Raw genomic sequence first — 15690 nt, forward strand, 5'->3', positions numbered from 1 at the left:
AAAACAGAAATTGGCCTGCCTCTTCCAAGCAAACTGGTACCTTTGCTACTTTTGAAACAAGTACATCTGCAAATAACTCCAAAGCAGCCTGGACTCCAAGAGTCTTGACAGAGTCCTGATAGCTCAACTACACACTTACTGTTTTCTTTACCTGAAGCAGGAATAAGAACTTATTTTTCTAGCTATTCATTATACAGAAACTAAAAACCAGCCACAAAAACTTGCAGTAAACCCCCACCAACCTCCAGACAGTCAACTGCAGATATTTGTCCCTTGATTTTAACCTTGCACATAATCTGGTTCTTCCTGCTAATAAAACGTATGCATGTCAGCCGTTAGCGTCCCAAATCACTCGACCTCCAGGATCTTCCAAGCCAGGATTGCTTTGGCCACCTGCCAGAAGTCCAAGGACCACACTTCATCTGTGAGGAATGGAACAAACTCAGCTATCACGTTCTCTGCGGGACGACCTTGTTCTAACAAGGGAAAAGGCTGGATGACATGACAAAGATAAATTCTTTCTTCTTTTTTTTCTTCTTTTTCTTTTTCTTTTTTTTTTTTTAAAGCAATGCAGATCTACAGCACTATCACTCAAGGATTAAGGCATGGCTAGGTACTACAGTTGTCATAGCTATGAATCTTTATGATCTGGCCCTACTTTTCATGCCCCATGACATCACTAGCTATATGCTTATTTTCCTTTTGTTGAGAAGTTGTTCTAGCAAATGGCTCCTGTACAATTACTATGTGGCTGTCCCTTTTCCAAACTGTTTATGATCAAGTTAATCAAGAAACTGCCCTACTTCATTGACTAAGGAACTTCATTAATCAACTTGCCAGCAGTAAGGACTATGGCAGGGAATGGAGTATCTGAGGGCCAGAGCCTGAACTACAAAATCTACCTTTCCTTTACATAAAAAAATGAGAGTAGTACAGCTTGCCAGGTACTTCAGTCAAGCCTACTTCCATTTTTTGACCTGTTTTTCAAAGACAACAGTTTATGGGAAGGAAAAAAAAAATCCCACAAAGTTACCAGTTCATTAAATATAAGTGCCCTTCCCATGTATCTGTAACTGAAAGCGTTGACTTTATATGTCAAGATTAAAAAACAGGCTTATGGAATGCCATTTCAAGGCACCACATAGGCTCTCTCATGTCCTTCGCTGCTGCCCTGCACACAGAACAGCAGATGAAGAGGCAGCACTATCTTCTAGTTGATCATATAAGTCAATCAGGACAAAAACAAAGGGTGCCATCCTGAGCTGCAGCATGTTTTTATTACATAAGCAGGATGGATGTTGATTTACAAGGCACAAAGAACAACTATTATTCTTCACACAAGAAGTACTCATGGTAACGCTCTGCACTATACGTACTGCTCTCAGAAAGCACAGGTACATCATGCCACTCATACTAACATTTGAAAGAAACCCAAGATAAACACACTGCCTTGCCAAAAACAGAGTCACTAAGAGATAATCGCTAATCATGATGAAATTTCACAACTGGCTTAAGCCAATCTTTGAGAATCCACGTGTTTCTTTCTCACCTACCCAACCAGCCTCACCACCCGTGACAGCAACTAGTGCTCACGTAGCTGTGAGGTCAGCTGTATCATACCTCTGCCTTTGGTGAAAAGTAACCCTACAAGAAGACCCATCTGAACACAAAAAACAAGCGGATCCAGCTGACTCGCCAGCCACATGTGCATCAGTGCCAGCAAGAACGAGCAGGTGGGAACATCATATTCCACAACAGCACAACTCCAGACCAGCTGAAACTGGTCACAAAAATTTCACCCTCAGCCAAGCTAGAAAATGACATCATTGTTCTCCTTCAAATTTGTTTTTTGCTAACAAAACAACTAAAGCAAGACAATGCTTACAGTGTCATTACACCAATACCATTGCTTGTCACACTGAGTAGCACTGTTTGATTTTTCCCAGTTCTCAGTCTTGCCTTTTATTCAGATTGTAAACACCTCTCTCTTCCATGTTCACAAAACGCTTGGCATAAGGTTCTTCCATTATACAGCAATACAGATTTACTAAAATATGCCAAGCCCCAAAGAAACATGGGCTTTTAAAAGCCTAAGCTGCCAAACCATTATGTCTCCTTAGCAGTGGAGATCAGAACATACACTAATCTTAGTGCAAAACTTAGTCACTGATTGTGCAGTACAGGCAACACAAGTGGGTAACGGCTTTACACACCCTCCTTGAAAGGGTCCAAAGAGAAGCAATCAGAATATAAAGAAACCACCTGAGACGTGAGTAGAAGTAGCCAGCAAGTTGACTGACTGAATTCACATTTCCAGATGACCATGCAGTCAGGCACTTGACCTTGCTGTGAAACTCTGAAGCATTACTAGGTAATGGGCATGCACTTCAATGTCATTGAATTTGTTCACTGCCAAAAATCACATTTGTCACAGTTTTTAATTGCGCCCTGCCCTCCATGTTTAATTTCAGGAGGCTGGCAGACAGTTAACACATGTCAACAGATGGCAACAGATGGAGAAGTGAGAGGCTTCACCTGCTGAAGGGCATCTCTACCACCCACACCATACCTGGCACGGAAACTACCAGACTCAAAAGAGAGACATGGGTATCACATGCAGTTGACAGAAAACCAAATACTCTTGAGACAAGAAACAATGCCTGGCCATTCACTCACAAGCTGAAAGAAGGTGAATGGAAATATCAGTCACAGGCATCAGAGATTCATTTCAATAGACCGAGTTTTGGTCACTGTTCAGTGGTCTTTGAGCAGAGTTACAAACTGTGGGAGCATAACTTCTTATTCCCTCGCTGGGATCAGAAATGAGCGATCTTCCTGATTTTTCATTATACATGCAAAGCCAGAAAATAAGTTAACTTGTAAAGCAAGTGGAAATCATTTTCTCCAAAGACAGTCCATGTTCATGGGCAGAGAGTAACTGTGCACTGTACTCTTGCCACCACAACCCGAGGACTACAAGATCAGGTTATAATTGTATGAGATGCACAGGACAGACATGGGATATCTTGAACAAACTGGAAGTCTCTAAGAATAAACAAGAGCTGGTGACTTACAGCAGAGCATCCAAGGCAACACATGAACCCGCCAAAGATAGAAAAGGTATTGGCATTCAGAAACCAATCCGTCCATGCCTTGGAAAAGCCACCAGAGAAAGTAGAACAGAGCATTTAGTAAGGAAGTCTTCAAACAAAAATACAGCTATCAGGTCTGCCTGGAGCTGGGGGGCCACAAACAAAAATGTTAGATTCTAGGCACTTATATTCTCAAGCAACTAGAAACCAATAAGTTTCTTATATTTAGGGAATGATATATAGCTCTTGTATTTTCTTCATCCTTAACTTCATGATTAGCAAGAGATCTATATCCTGAACACATACACAGAACTAAGGGAACAAAAGAAGCTGCAAAATTATTACTGGAACTTCTTTTTAGAAGCTGATTTATTCTTCATTGGTTCCTGAAAGAAAAAATAAAAAAGATAAAAAGAAAACTACAGCAATCTCACATTCAGAGTTTTCATTTGCCATAAGCTTGTCTCTTACGTAAGTCTCAAAGTTTCTCTAAGAAGCCTGAACAGAAGATGCTGATTACAGACAGTATCTTGTTCAAAGATGTCACAGTATTAGCCTTTGGTAATTTAGATGCCATTGTGACACACCCTAAACTTCTGCATCTCTCAGAGGCTTGCCTGCTCATTCACTTGTTCCATAAAAGATCTATGAGATCCTTGCAAACATGAATCCTGCCTCAGAAAAGTCCAGGTGACAGTGTTTGGATTTTTAGACACTTAAATGCTCATATAGGTTCCATAATTCTAAATCTATTAGAAAATGCATGCACCTTTAAGAGATCCAAATACTGATTTTCCAGTTGGCCAACTGTGAGCACCAGGATCCACTGGAGAAAAATAGTTATTTCATATACAGTCATACCCAGGCATATTTTTAGGGATAAAAAATTACCCCAAATTATTAAACAAGTTATAATCCTCATTAAAAATGAATAACCAACAGAGAGCTCCATGTTCTCATATGTGAGAACACTCCTCAGTGTTTGTAGTGACTAGTACTGTCAAGTGACTAAAACCAAACCTACCCCTCTGTAACAGGAGTGTATTTTTGTTTTGTTATTAAAACTAGTGAATCCTTCTGGCACAGCATAGCCAAGGGCAATCTATAAATTAAACACTAAAAGCTCTCAGTACCACATTTACACTTTGATTAAAATAACTGCATTGTTTTATATTTTTCTGTTGCATTAACTTTAATTATGTGCCTCTCCAATGCAACAAACCCCATTACAGTCAAGCAAGTTGTGTTAGATTTACTCCCAATTTTAATGCCACAACTTCAGCGTATGAGAATTGGCAAAGGAATTCTTCTTTATTAGGTCGCTTACTCAGGAGATGAGAGAGAAAATCTCATAATTAGAGTGTAGAGTTTAACACTCCACTCATTTGAATGTGAATGCAAAGTAACCAAGCTAAAGCTATTGCAGTATTCATAATTCATAGACAATCTTTCACAACGCTGAAGTGACTCCTTTTGTGACCCTTGTATTTTGCTTAATAAAAGACAAGGTCCATCCATAACGTTAAGTCTCACCGTGGAAGCACACACTTCATTGTAGCGTATGCAGTGGCAACAACAATATGGTTGAATCCCTCTTCAGTTCTGTGATTGTTTCGTCCCAAACAATTTTCTGCAAGGCTGCGTTAACAACACACTTGCCCATTTATCTTCACTGCAGCAGCACTGAAACTACAAGTTACAGAACATAGCAAAATTGTTGCAGCTCTATAAAACAAGCAGTCATCTTGCTAGAGTAAGCAAGATTTTTGAGAGCCTGTGTTTCAGCAGGAGTTTGTCTCCTGTAAGCTGAACCATGCTGGCCGCTGACTGGCCAAGGCAACCAACACACATGGGGAGAGAAGGCAGAGAGATTCTATTTCAGGCTTATTCATGTTAAAAGACTGGTTTTTGATGATACAGCTAGGCCTTGCTTCTTAAGAGCTACTGCATGAAAGCCTCCTGCTGTGTAACTATGAATAATAACAGAACATCTGAAATGGAAAAAAAAAACAAAACCACTGTCCCTCGCAGGTCAGATCACTGACCGCAGCTTCGGCACAAAAATATCTCCAGGCAAAGAAACAATCACACCAGCTGATTTACTTTGAAGTTTAAAGGCTGCTTGATCTATGCATTCCTTACAATGCTCGATTCATTTCTGCGGCACCAACCAACTTGCAAAGAACGAATTTGGGATTTTGCACTAATTCAGTCAGAACTTCACCACTGAAGCTGGGCTACTGACTCCAGCAGAGAGAATGTTACCTAAGAAGTGTGTTCTCCTACATTTATTAATCACATAGGACATAACTTTAATGTTCCCCTACAATGTTTCAAATCCAAAGCATCACTTTAAGAGTCTGAAGAAGTTTCAATTTTTGCTGAAGCATATAAAGGTACATAAACAAGAGAAGTTATATGAAGGCTGAAAACAGATTTAAAGTGAAAAAAGTCATGAAGTGAACAGGCAAGAGATAACCCTGAATTTATTTTTTAAGCTTGGAATATTTCTAGTTGCTCTGGCAAACATGTGGAGTTTAACCACAGTTTCCGGTTTTGTAGCAGCTTCTCAAAATCTTCAGCACAGAACCATGCGTATAACCGAGCCATGTAAGGCTGAGCATAATGAAAAAAAGCGTCTTACTGGCAAACTGTGCCAGGCACAATAGCTACCACTTATCAAAGCTAGCGCCGCTGCTCATTAACTTCCCATTCGCAGGTCAGGAAGGATGATCCGACCCCATCGCTGCTCCTCTCTGTCCCGCAAACAGACGTGAATTGCTCTGTGTGGATCAGACAGATGCTGCGCCGAGGTACAGGCCTCGCGTTCAGGTTCGCAGCCACCTGCACAGTGCTATGCCTTCAGATGAGAAGGGGTCATCGTTAAGCATCACCTTCATTCAAAATCAACTGTGCGCGATTTTGACTCCACTCCCAATTACTTCCTAACAATCTCCTTGGCAGTCTACATACTTTGCTTAGAGTAAGCATTGTTTGGGGGTGGAATAATTCACAGAGGGAAGAGAAAGGGAGAGGCAGCACTTACTGTGTTGCATTTTGTCCCACACACCACTTGTCGGTGGTTCAGCCACTGGGAGGCAAACACTTTATTAAGGGTTCCGAGGTGAAATTCTCTTTCCTTCAGGAGGCTGGGAAGCTGCTGGGCTGCATATCCATGCAAGAGGTGGTGATAGCTGGACTCATTCTGCATCCTGACCTCTCTACCTTTCAGGTAGTATACCAGAGATCTTTTCACTGGGGGGAGTCTTTTCCTTTTGTGAACTGAGTGATCCCACCCATACTGTGGAAAATAAACATTAAAATTAGATAAAGCAACTAGAACAAACTTAAGACATGACCCTTCTAAATTCCGAGATGTTCCTGGCGAAATACTGAAGCTTTCCAAACCACCCATTGAATACCGTGCATAACTGGGGAACGCTGACGTAGCTATCAACAACATAAAATTAAATATGTGCTAAACAAGTTACACTGCCGTGGTATTAAAACCGGTCCTCGCCAGTCGGGCGCCGCTGAGGTGCTAGGCGCTTACAAGGGCGCGGAGGAACCGAAAATCGCGTTAGGTGATGGAAGAGAAGATGGGAGGGCACCCCGCGACCGCCGGCAGCCCGGCGGGGACACCTCGGTACCTACCACGCCGTTTGCCGGCCTCCTCCGTCCCGCCGCGCTCCGGGCGGGCAGCATGGCTCAGCCGGGGGTGGCGGTTACCTGCCGAACGGCCGGGCCCGAAGGGGGCAGCGGGGAGGGGCCCGGGTGAGCCGCCAGGGCGGGGGATCGGGAGGGGGGCGGGAGGTGCCCGCTGTACCTTACCCTGACACCCTCCGGGTACCGGGACCACCTCCCTTAGACGGCCACCGAGGCCACCCCCCACCCCTCCCCGGACATCCCCGCGGGCACCGGGGTCGGGCCAAACCTCATCCCCACCGGCGCCACCCCCCCCGCTCCCCGGGCACCGGGGCCACCCCCCCATAGGCACCGCGTACACCCCACCCCTTCCTGGATTCCCGCCCCGAACACCCTCCCCAGGCAACGGGGACACCCCGCCCGCCCCAACTGGGTACCATGAACCCCTAGTCAGGGTAACCCCGGGCACCGGCATATCCCCCACACCAGAGACAAGGCCCCCTCCCCCAGCGCCGCCAAATACCCGTTCCCCCCGCCCCCCCACCTACCTGCTCCCCCTGAAGCCCCCCGGCGGCACCCGCCGCCGCTTTCCGCTTCCTGCTAACTGTTTTCCGGGCCATAGTAGAAGAAGGAGGAGAAGAAAGAGGCGGAGGAGAGGCCGAGAGCCCGTCGCGGGCCCCACATGGAGCAGGAGGGGGCAGCGGCCGCCAGCGGCCGGGGCATGGAGCGCGGGGAGCTGGGCCCGGCCGCTCTCTCCGCCGCAGGCCCCGCCGACCGCGCTTCACGACAGTCTCCTCACCGATATTTTTTTTACGACAATCAGGTCGCACCTTGCGGCTGTTCCCCTACGCCGCCCCAGCGACTCGTTTCCTAGCAACCGGAGGAGGAAGGGCGGCGGGCTGGCCCGCCCCTTTCGCGGTTGTAATGGAAGCGGGACGGCGAGACGGCGCCCCCTAGCGGCGGGGCGGCGCCGGCGCTTCCCTCCCGCCATTCCCGTTTTGAGCATCAAAGCCAAAAATGAGCAAAACGCGCCCAAACCCAGCGGTTGGCCGTTTGGCAAGTGACATTGCCGAGAAAAGAAACAGTATGAGAAGCAAAGAGAGAAACAAACGTGTGAGGTAGAGACAGATGGCAAAAACAGCCAGCTCAGCCCCCAGCCACTTGGAAACCCTCTGCTGCCTCCAGTCACAAAAAACCAGCAAGCGTGCTGTTGTCCTGATAAAGACAGCATTTACTCCTCTTTTTTTTTTTGTGTGTGTGTTTTCATCCAAGATGAGTGTGCCATGAAAAGCCGAACAAAAACCAGAAAAAACCAAACCTATAACAGAACCCCACAGGCTTTCTTGATTCTCCTGAGGATAAAAAACCCGTGGGATCATTGTAATTTGGCTGTTTTCAGCTGCAATTTACCACAGTTAATCCCCCTTTCCTCATCCTCCCTCACACATGCACGGCTGCTGCCTGCGTTTTGGACAAAACCCCTCCATTTTGGACTGAGGCCCCCTCAAATGGCTGACACCCACTGTCAAAGCTGGGGTTAAGCCAGGGCTAAGGGCCATGCTCCAGTGTGCTCCAGTGGTGGGCATGCAGCCCTGGGTGTGAGGGGAGCAGGGCAGACAGGTGGCCACGGCCACGCGGAGGGAAGGGTCTGAGTTGTGTGGGGAGAAGTGTCCCCACTGGGCCCAGCCAGCTGCCAGCATCCAGCCGCTGGGGAGCCTGTGCTGTGCCCAGCTGGGAAAGGGGCCCAAGGTGATGGAGGGGACCCCGGGAGAGGGATAGGGAGGGAGAGGGAGAGGACATTTAGTCTGGAGAAGAGGAGGCTGAGGGGAGACCTTATCGCTCTCTACAGCTACCTGAAAGGAGGTTGTAGCGAGGCGGGGGTTGGTCTCTTCTCCCAAATAACAAGCAATAGAATGAGAGGAAATGGCCTCAGGTTACATCAGGGAAGGTTTAGATTGGGTATTAGGAAAAATGTCTTCACTGAAAGAGTGGTCAGCCATTGGAACAGGCTGCCCAGAGAGGTGGTGGAGTCACCATCCCTGGAGGTGTTCAAAAACTGTGTAGACGTGGCACTTCAGGACATGGTTTAGGAGGCCTGGGGGTATTGGGTTGACAGCTGGACTTGACCTTAGAGGTCTTTTCCAACCTTAATGATTTTATAATTCTATTCTATGATTCTATATCAGGTACAGGGAGACAGAGAGCGCCAGGGAGAAGGACGAGGACACAGACACGGACAGGGAGAAGGACAGGGACGGGGATAGGGAGAGGGATCGGGGTGGGGACAGAGGCAGGGACGAGGACGAGGACGAGGACACGGACACGGACAGGCCCGCCGGCTCCGCCCCGCCCCCTCGCCCCGCCCCCTCGCCCCGCCCCCTCGCCCCGCCCCCTCGCCCCGCCCCCTCGCCCCGCCCCGGGTCTCCCCTCGCTCCGCCCACCTCCCCGCCGGGGTGACGTCACCGCGAGCCCCTCCCGATTGGACCGTCGGGGGCAGGTGACCCGGCGGGGGTGTGACGCTATCGCGCCGCCGGGGGCAGGCGAGGCGGAGGGCAGGCAGATAAGATGGCGTCTCCCGGACGCGGGGCTGACGGCGGCGGCGCGGCGGCGGCGCGGGTTTCGTAGCAGCGGCAGCGGGCATAGCCGGGATCGGCCGCCGGGCGCCGCGCAGGTAACGGCGGGCCGGGAGTGAGGGGAGGTGGAGCTGGGGGGGGTGCGCGCGCGCGCGCGCTGGTCCCCTAGCAGCGGGGCCTGGGTGGGGGGCGCAGCCGGCAGCTCCTGCTCCCGCCGCGCCCGGCCCTTCCCGCCGCCTCCCGGCGTCGGGCCGGGGTTGGGACCGGGACGCCCCGCCGTGATTCAGCAGGTGCGAATCACGCACACCCTGGGGGCTCCTGCTGGGGAGAGGGCCCCGCAGTGGGGGCGAGAGCCTGCCCGCCGGCTTCACCCCGATGAGTTCGCCTTCCGAGGGCTGATGGCTGCCGAAATCTGAGCGAGCCGTTAGTGTCTCTGTCGTTGGGGACCAAGTTTCTCCCCGCGGTATATAAGTCTCCCATAAGGAACTGGAACATCTGCTTTGTCTGGGGGGGTACACGTGTGGTTTCTGTCAAGTCTACCTTCAGGTAATTTGTTAATTTCTGGCTCTCATCTTGTGAAAACCGGAGTGCCCATCTTCCCTATGCCACTCGCGACTTTAGTTTTCTACTGCGTTTGCTCTTTGGTTGTGTCTTGTAGGCCGAATCTTGTTTAATTCATGGGTCATAGCCCTCTGCATATCTGTTTATGCTTATTAGCTATTTCTCAGTCTTTTCCAGTTAGCTGTTCTGCTTTTGAATTGGGAAGAGTATATCCTTCCCTGCATTTGAGATGCAGACATACCATGGATGTATACATTGGTGTAAGAATACTTCCGTTTTGTAGTTTCGAACTTCCTGATAATGTCTTGTGTTCTCTTTAGCTCCACGCTTACTCTGAGTGAAACATGTAACACTTTTATGAAGCTATTTACTATCATTCAAGCACTGTCTTCCTGAGTTGATAGCTCAAAGTCTATAATTTTAAAGGGAAAGTTAGGATTGTTTTGTTTTTTTAATTAGTAAAAGAAATTACAGTAAATGGAAATGAGTAATCGAGTTATCAACTTATCAAGTGTTTTTATTCCCCATACCACTTAAAAATTCCAAGCAAGTAAAAAAAAAAAGTCTTACAGAAATCTTACATTGTTGAAGCTGTCTCATTAGAATAGAGATAAGCAGATGGACTCTGGCACGTGGCTGTGCAACTAACATAGCTGCCATCCTGGGCTCAGTAAGAATGCATGTCAGATTTAAGAACTTTGAGGTGGATGTTCCAAAAGGGCAAGCGAGTATGGCCAAATTAAGCAATAACTGAGTTGTGGCTGGTGATGTAACTTCAGTGGCTGTGCTACTGACAGAAGGCACACTGTATCTCACAGACTGTTATGGGGTTAACAGGCTTTTGTGGGAGCTTGGAGAGGGAGATCTTACTCCAGCTGTGGTCTAGGGTGTTAAGGGAAAAGAGGAAGAGGTGGAACTGCAGTTAGCTGGACCTCTTCCTCACCTTCCTTCCCGTATCATCCTCGGAGCATGGGACCTTCTGCCCCTGTGCAGGTGCTCATGCAACTGCTGGCGTCCTAGGGCTGACGCTGGAGACCTGCCATCTCTGCTCTGCAATGGGAGAGGGAAGAAACTGCTTTGGCCTCCTCCGCTCCTTTTCTCCATACAGAACAAAGCTATGTGTGTGGCACCATACTAGCCATGGGGAAGGGAATGGGGCTGAGATAGTATATGTGGTGGCAGGATAGCAGAGTTGGACCAACTTATTCAAGGCCATGTGCAGGATGGTGCTAGGATGCAGGACTGCGGCAGTACTGCTACTTGATGACTTCAGTTTTCTGTGTACTGTACGCAGAGCTGTGATTCAAAAGTGTCAGTGATGCTTAGATCACCATTGCAGTTGTGCGACTTAAACCTTTTAGGCAAAAATCTTAATTCTAAGGATAGGGGAAGAGAAAAATTGTAGTATTCCGACTTAGCTTTTGTGTGCTTGTGGTGTTAACCTCAGAAACAAAACTAAAAGGACTTTTCTTTTCTCACTGGCTGTATTTCGCCTGTGAGTTTGGTAGTTCTTTTTTTTTTTTCCCCTGTGAGTGCACTGTGGAACAAAGGAGTCAGGGAAGAAGTTGCTTCTACTAAGATCAGACACTCTGCGTGAGTCACATGTAAGCTGAAGCAAAGGTACCTGAAACTTCAAAGGGAAAAGTAAGGAAATCTCAGGTATAAGATAAGCGAATGAATGTTAGTTTCTCTTTAATCGCTTGAACTTCAGTTTTCAGAATATTTTAAGAGATACTGATCCGTATAGAGAATATACCGATCAGCTGGGAGACTTACTGTATAGTTTATGCTGATAGAAAAACGTTAAGGATGAAAAATAATCAAAAACATGTGGAAGAGCTCCATCTCCATTGTTCCTGTGGTGTTTTACAGTGCCCAGTACTTGTTATCCTAGAGACAAAAATGTCTTAACAGTAGTCAGATTTCTGGACCAATCCAACAGACCACCTGATCTAACCCGGTCACACTGGCAGCCAGCACTAGTGCTGGTGGCAAAAGTGCTGTAATGCCACAGAAGGCATCAGCTTGCTCCTCCTACTTTTTAATCAATGAGCTTATGGTTTTCTGTTGCTTCTACAGACTTTAGGGATTGATAGTTCTGGACATTCGACATTATGGTCAATGTCTGGTCTCCATATCCCAAGTTTTTGACATCAAACTGTTCCTGTATTTTACAGTTCTGCCGGGTTAAATATTTTGATAAATTGATCTGTGAGAAATTTATTGTTACTTATTAGATGGAACTTTTATCCAGCCTTCTCTGCAGTCCATAAATGAGCTCCAGCAGTGACTTTACAGGGAAGTCTGCCTAAAGGCATTACTATGTATTCAAAATTGATCAGTGCAATTCAGATCAACAGCAATGTAAAAAAGGTCTAGTAGAGCTGTAGTTGAAAAGCTCTGGAAGATGTTTTTGAAAACTATTGTTTGAAGAAAAGGCAGGGAAGTGTTGTTTACAAATTATGAATAGCTTTCTTGTTTGAAAAAGTAAAGTTTCTCTCCCTGTATAGTGCCTGCTTGCTCTGATAACTAAGAAGACAATGCTATTGGTCTTACAGCATGTACCACTCTACAATCGATCATTGGGGTTGAAGCTGATCAGGTAACTGCTTAGGTAGGTAATCCTCTGTGGTATGCAAGTGCATTGCTTAATGCTTTGACCCTCTGACTTGGTTTGAATGAGCTCATGTTCTGTGTCCCTAATGACCTTTTGCAGTCAGTGTAGTCTTGCATTGAGCTCTTCTAGGAGAAACTGAGCACTGGGGTTTTTCCCTCTCTTAAGTGAGCAGATTTATTCCGGATCCTTGCTTGCATGGGGAAGGCATTTTCTTAAATGTTAAAGTGTCTTTCCTGTGGTTGGGAGATTTTGAAAGAACAGTTTGTATGTCCAGACTTTGTCATGTTTTGGGTTTTTTGGGGGTTGGTTTTTTTTTTCCTCTTTGAAAGGCTGCAAGGTCTTTTCAGAATCCTTTAAGCTTGCAATGTATTTGAAACACAGAAGTATGTCAAGGGGGAACAGAATATCATTGCTCTGACTTAGGTTTAAATCTCCTTTTCTGGAAGGGAAAGTAGATTGGTTTAAAATACCATGTTGCATTAGTAGTATTACAGTTTCTAAATAACTGAGTTCAAATGGAAATACTGAGCTTGTATTTTCTCAGCTGCATTTTGTGTAAGAAACTCTTATATCAGAGTAACATTTCAAGTAGGGAAAGTGGAAGAGCATGAGTCCTATCCAAGAAGCAGGCAGTTTTTCAGCTGGAAGATGGTCTGAACATGAATACACTAAAGCTACTAAGCTATTGGTAGTTAGTATAGCAGAAGCTAGTAATAGAGTTGTGAGCTCCTAGTTAGTCTGGTCTATGTTGCTGGAGATCAGCATTCCTGATAACTGTCTGCTAGACTATGTGAAATATTTTATTTAACCCCTTTCCTAATGTATATGTTTGTGCGTGCACCATTTGACATCTCTAGGCTAGCAGCAGATGAAGCCGTGTCTGAAATGACTGGTGAGATTTATTCCCAGAGTTTGGGAGACTGGATTTTTAAGAGTATATGTATTACCAGTTGTGCTTAATCCAGACATAGAGATGTGCTTATGTGTTCAACTTGATTTGCCTCGTCAATTCTAAACTCTAAAATAAAGCTAGATTCCTAGTTTATAAACACTCTGCAGAGTAATTGCTAAAGCACATATATTTGCTTTTCTAATACATCAAAGCTGCACTGGGTTCCACCCTAATGACTAATATCATTATGTGGTGTCCTTGCACAGTAATGTATGATAATTTAAAATAGAAATACAGGAGGCACACGTAGAAGGGAAAGGAGATGATATGAATAAAATCACCATTAATTATCTGGAATAAAATTGTGTGGTGAAAAAGGATAGAAGAACTTTATGCTTTGAGAAAGGAATGTGTTCTTATTCTCTTAATTACTATGTCACCACAGACAGTTTGTTGCCAGTCTGCTTGACTTCTTGGTAGAAAAAAGCTTAAGGACTATTGAGTTCCGTTTTGCTTGCTGGGTTTGCAACACTATAAAAAGTGTCTTTATTGTGCTTCTCAGAAGGAACGTTTAGGTTCTTTATTGGGAAGAGGGGCAATGAGTACATGAATGTGTCACGTAAATCACATGTTAGTTGGAGTTTTGGAAACAAAAATGGTTAGAGTAATTATGGTACTATAAAATAAATGTGCAGTCAAGGTGTATAATGAACCATAAAGATTTTGGGGGCAGATTTGTATGTTGCATGCCTCTGAGATATGTGAGCTCCTTATAAACCTAGGTTTGTTATTAATCATTCTATCAGTGATCATTGGCTGGCAGGACTCTGTACTGACAATTACTTTCACAGCTAAGCATATAACTACTTGAGGTATTGTCTTCTAGATACTATTCTGAGGAATAATTTAAAGAAAATCTTCAGGTAAGAAGGTTCTTTACCAAGTTTTAATCAGCCAACTATTTATGTTACCATTTTAATCTGAAGAACTGTCAGACTTCGCAAGGTGAGTTTCAGCTGATCCCACAGCTGGTAAGGTGTCTGGTACTTGCACAAATGCAAAATGCGATTCCTGTAAGCCAGTTGAACTGTCTGTGGAAGAAATTTCTAGGTTCTGACTAGTGTCTTAGGAGCAGGCACTTTTCAAAATATCTGCAGTTACTGGCTTCCTCCTTCTTTGTAGAAGGGAGTTTAATACATGATTTCTGTTGACTTAGCTGGAAATCTTTTGATAGCTGGTAAAAAGCTTGTAATGTATTCCTAGACCACTGAACACCTGGGCTTAGTAATATTTCTTTACAAAGAAAATGCAAGTAAAAGATGGTAAAAAGCTTATCGCTTTTAACGAACTATTGAATTTTTTGTAATTGGAATGCAAAGGGAGAGCTAGCAAATTCAAGTGTGAACATAAATGTAATACAGTTATGTTCTGTAATGTCTTCTACTTGAAGATCTTCAGTAGGAGAAGCATTAATAAATACAGCTTAAAATCCACAAGTGTATCAAGAGATGCAAGATAAATGCAGGTAAACAAAGGTGAAGAAGCTGAATGTGGCATGAATGGCTAGGTTGTCTAAGCGACTTTTCAGGCTGGGGGTGGATTCTAGAAATACACATTTGGTTGACAGAATGGCTGTCACATCCGTTTGTGTGACATGGCATCGTCTCTTTCATACCTGAGCTTCCATATTGCATATGCAAGTTGTATGCAGTTCTGAAAGTCTGCCTGTCTCTTGGGATGTTCTGGCTATGTGTTATGATACTGGAATGATAGAGAAGTCCTGCCTTCTACCTCTCTGCCTTCTCCCTCCTCTCCCAAGGTGATGAATGCTTGAAATACACCAGTGCTTGGTGCAGGGATCTAGCTATGCTCTGGATAAATTGATTCTACCAAGTAATATAAAGGTCTTCTCTCCCAGCCTGAAGGGAAAGAGAGAAGTTGTGTATCCATTTTACTACAAGCCTTCTTCAAGGCATGGTTCTTCTGCAATTTGACGTTACTGTAGGAATGTAAATGCGATGCTCCAGTTCTGTCGTTAGGCAGCATTGGATTTATTTGCTAAAGTAAGCTGGATTGAATTGGACATATGTGTTATAAAAACGGCAGGCTGGGACTGATTCTCAGGTTACAGGAGAAAATCTAAGTTGTTGATTGGTCAACGTATAGTCTTCCCACTTTCCTTCTTTGAAAAAAGAATAATCTTTGTGCTTTCTCACAGTAACAATGGTCCACTGAGACAGATCTCTGTACTGTTAACAGCGCCATGTTCTTGCAGTCTGTTGGATATTTGGAGAGGAAAAGCTGTGGGTA

General features: G+C 45.3%; 2 protein-coding genes across 4 annotated transcripts in view; one reads left to right on the forward strand and one right to left on the reverse strand.

Annotated features, from left to right (window-relative positions):
• DCAF12 (DDB1 and CUL4 associated factor 12) overlaps positions 1 to 7555 on the reverse strand; it is a 29674-nt gene extending 22119 nt beyond the window's left edge. Inside the window, exons 1-2 of the mRNA XM_064439251.1 lie at positions 7286 to 7555; positions 6139 to 6393 (exon numbers count right to left, since the gene is read on the reverse strand). Of these exons, the coding sequence (XP_064295321.1) occupies positions 6139 to 6393; positions 7286 to 7357 (327 nt within the window). The 5' untranslated portion in view covers positions 7358 to 7555. The remainder of the gene's footprint in view (positions 1 to 6138; positions 6394 to 7285) is intronic.
• A 1686-nt stretch (positions 7556 to 9241) lies between these two features.
• UBAP1 (ubiquitin associated protein 1) overlaps positions 9242 to 15690 on the forward strand; it is a 36213-nt gene continuing 29764 nt past the window's right edge. The window contains exons 1-2 of one of the 3 annotated variants that reach the window (XM_064438909.1): positions 9242 to 9408; positions 12382 to 12485. The gene's annotated coding sequence lies outside the window, so the exon portion shown is untranslated. The remainder of the gene's footprint in view (positions 9409 to 12381; positions 12486 to 15690) is intronic. The other 2 variants (XM_064438910.1, XM_064438907.1) reach the window with 2 other exon arrangements.

Source organism: Phalacrocorax carbo, chromosome Z, assembly GCF_963921805.1.
Source record: "Phalacrocorax carbo chromosome Z, bPhaCar2.1, whole genome shotgun sequence".
Taxonomy (NCBI): domain Eukaryota; kingdom Metazoa; phylum Chordata; class Aves; order Suliformes; family Phalacrocoracidae; genus Phalacrocorax; species Phalacrocorax carbo.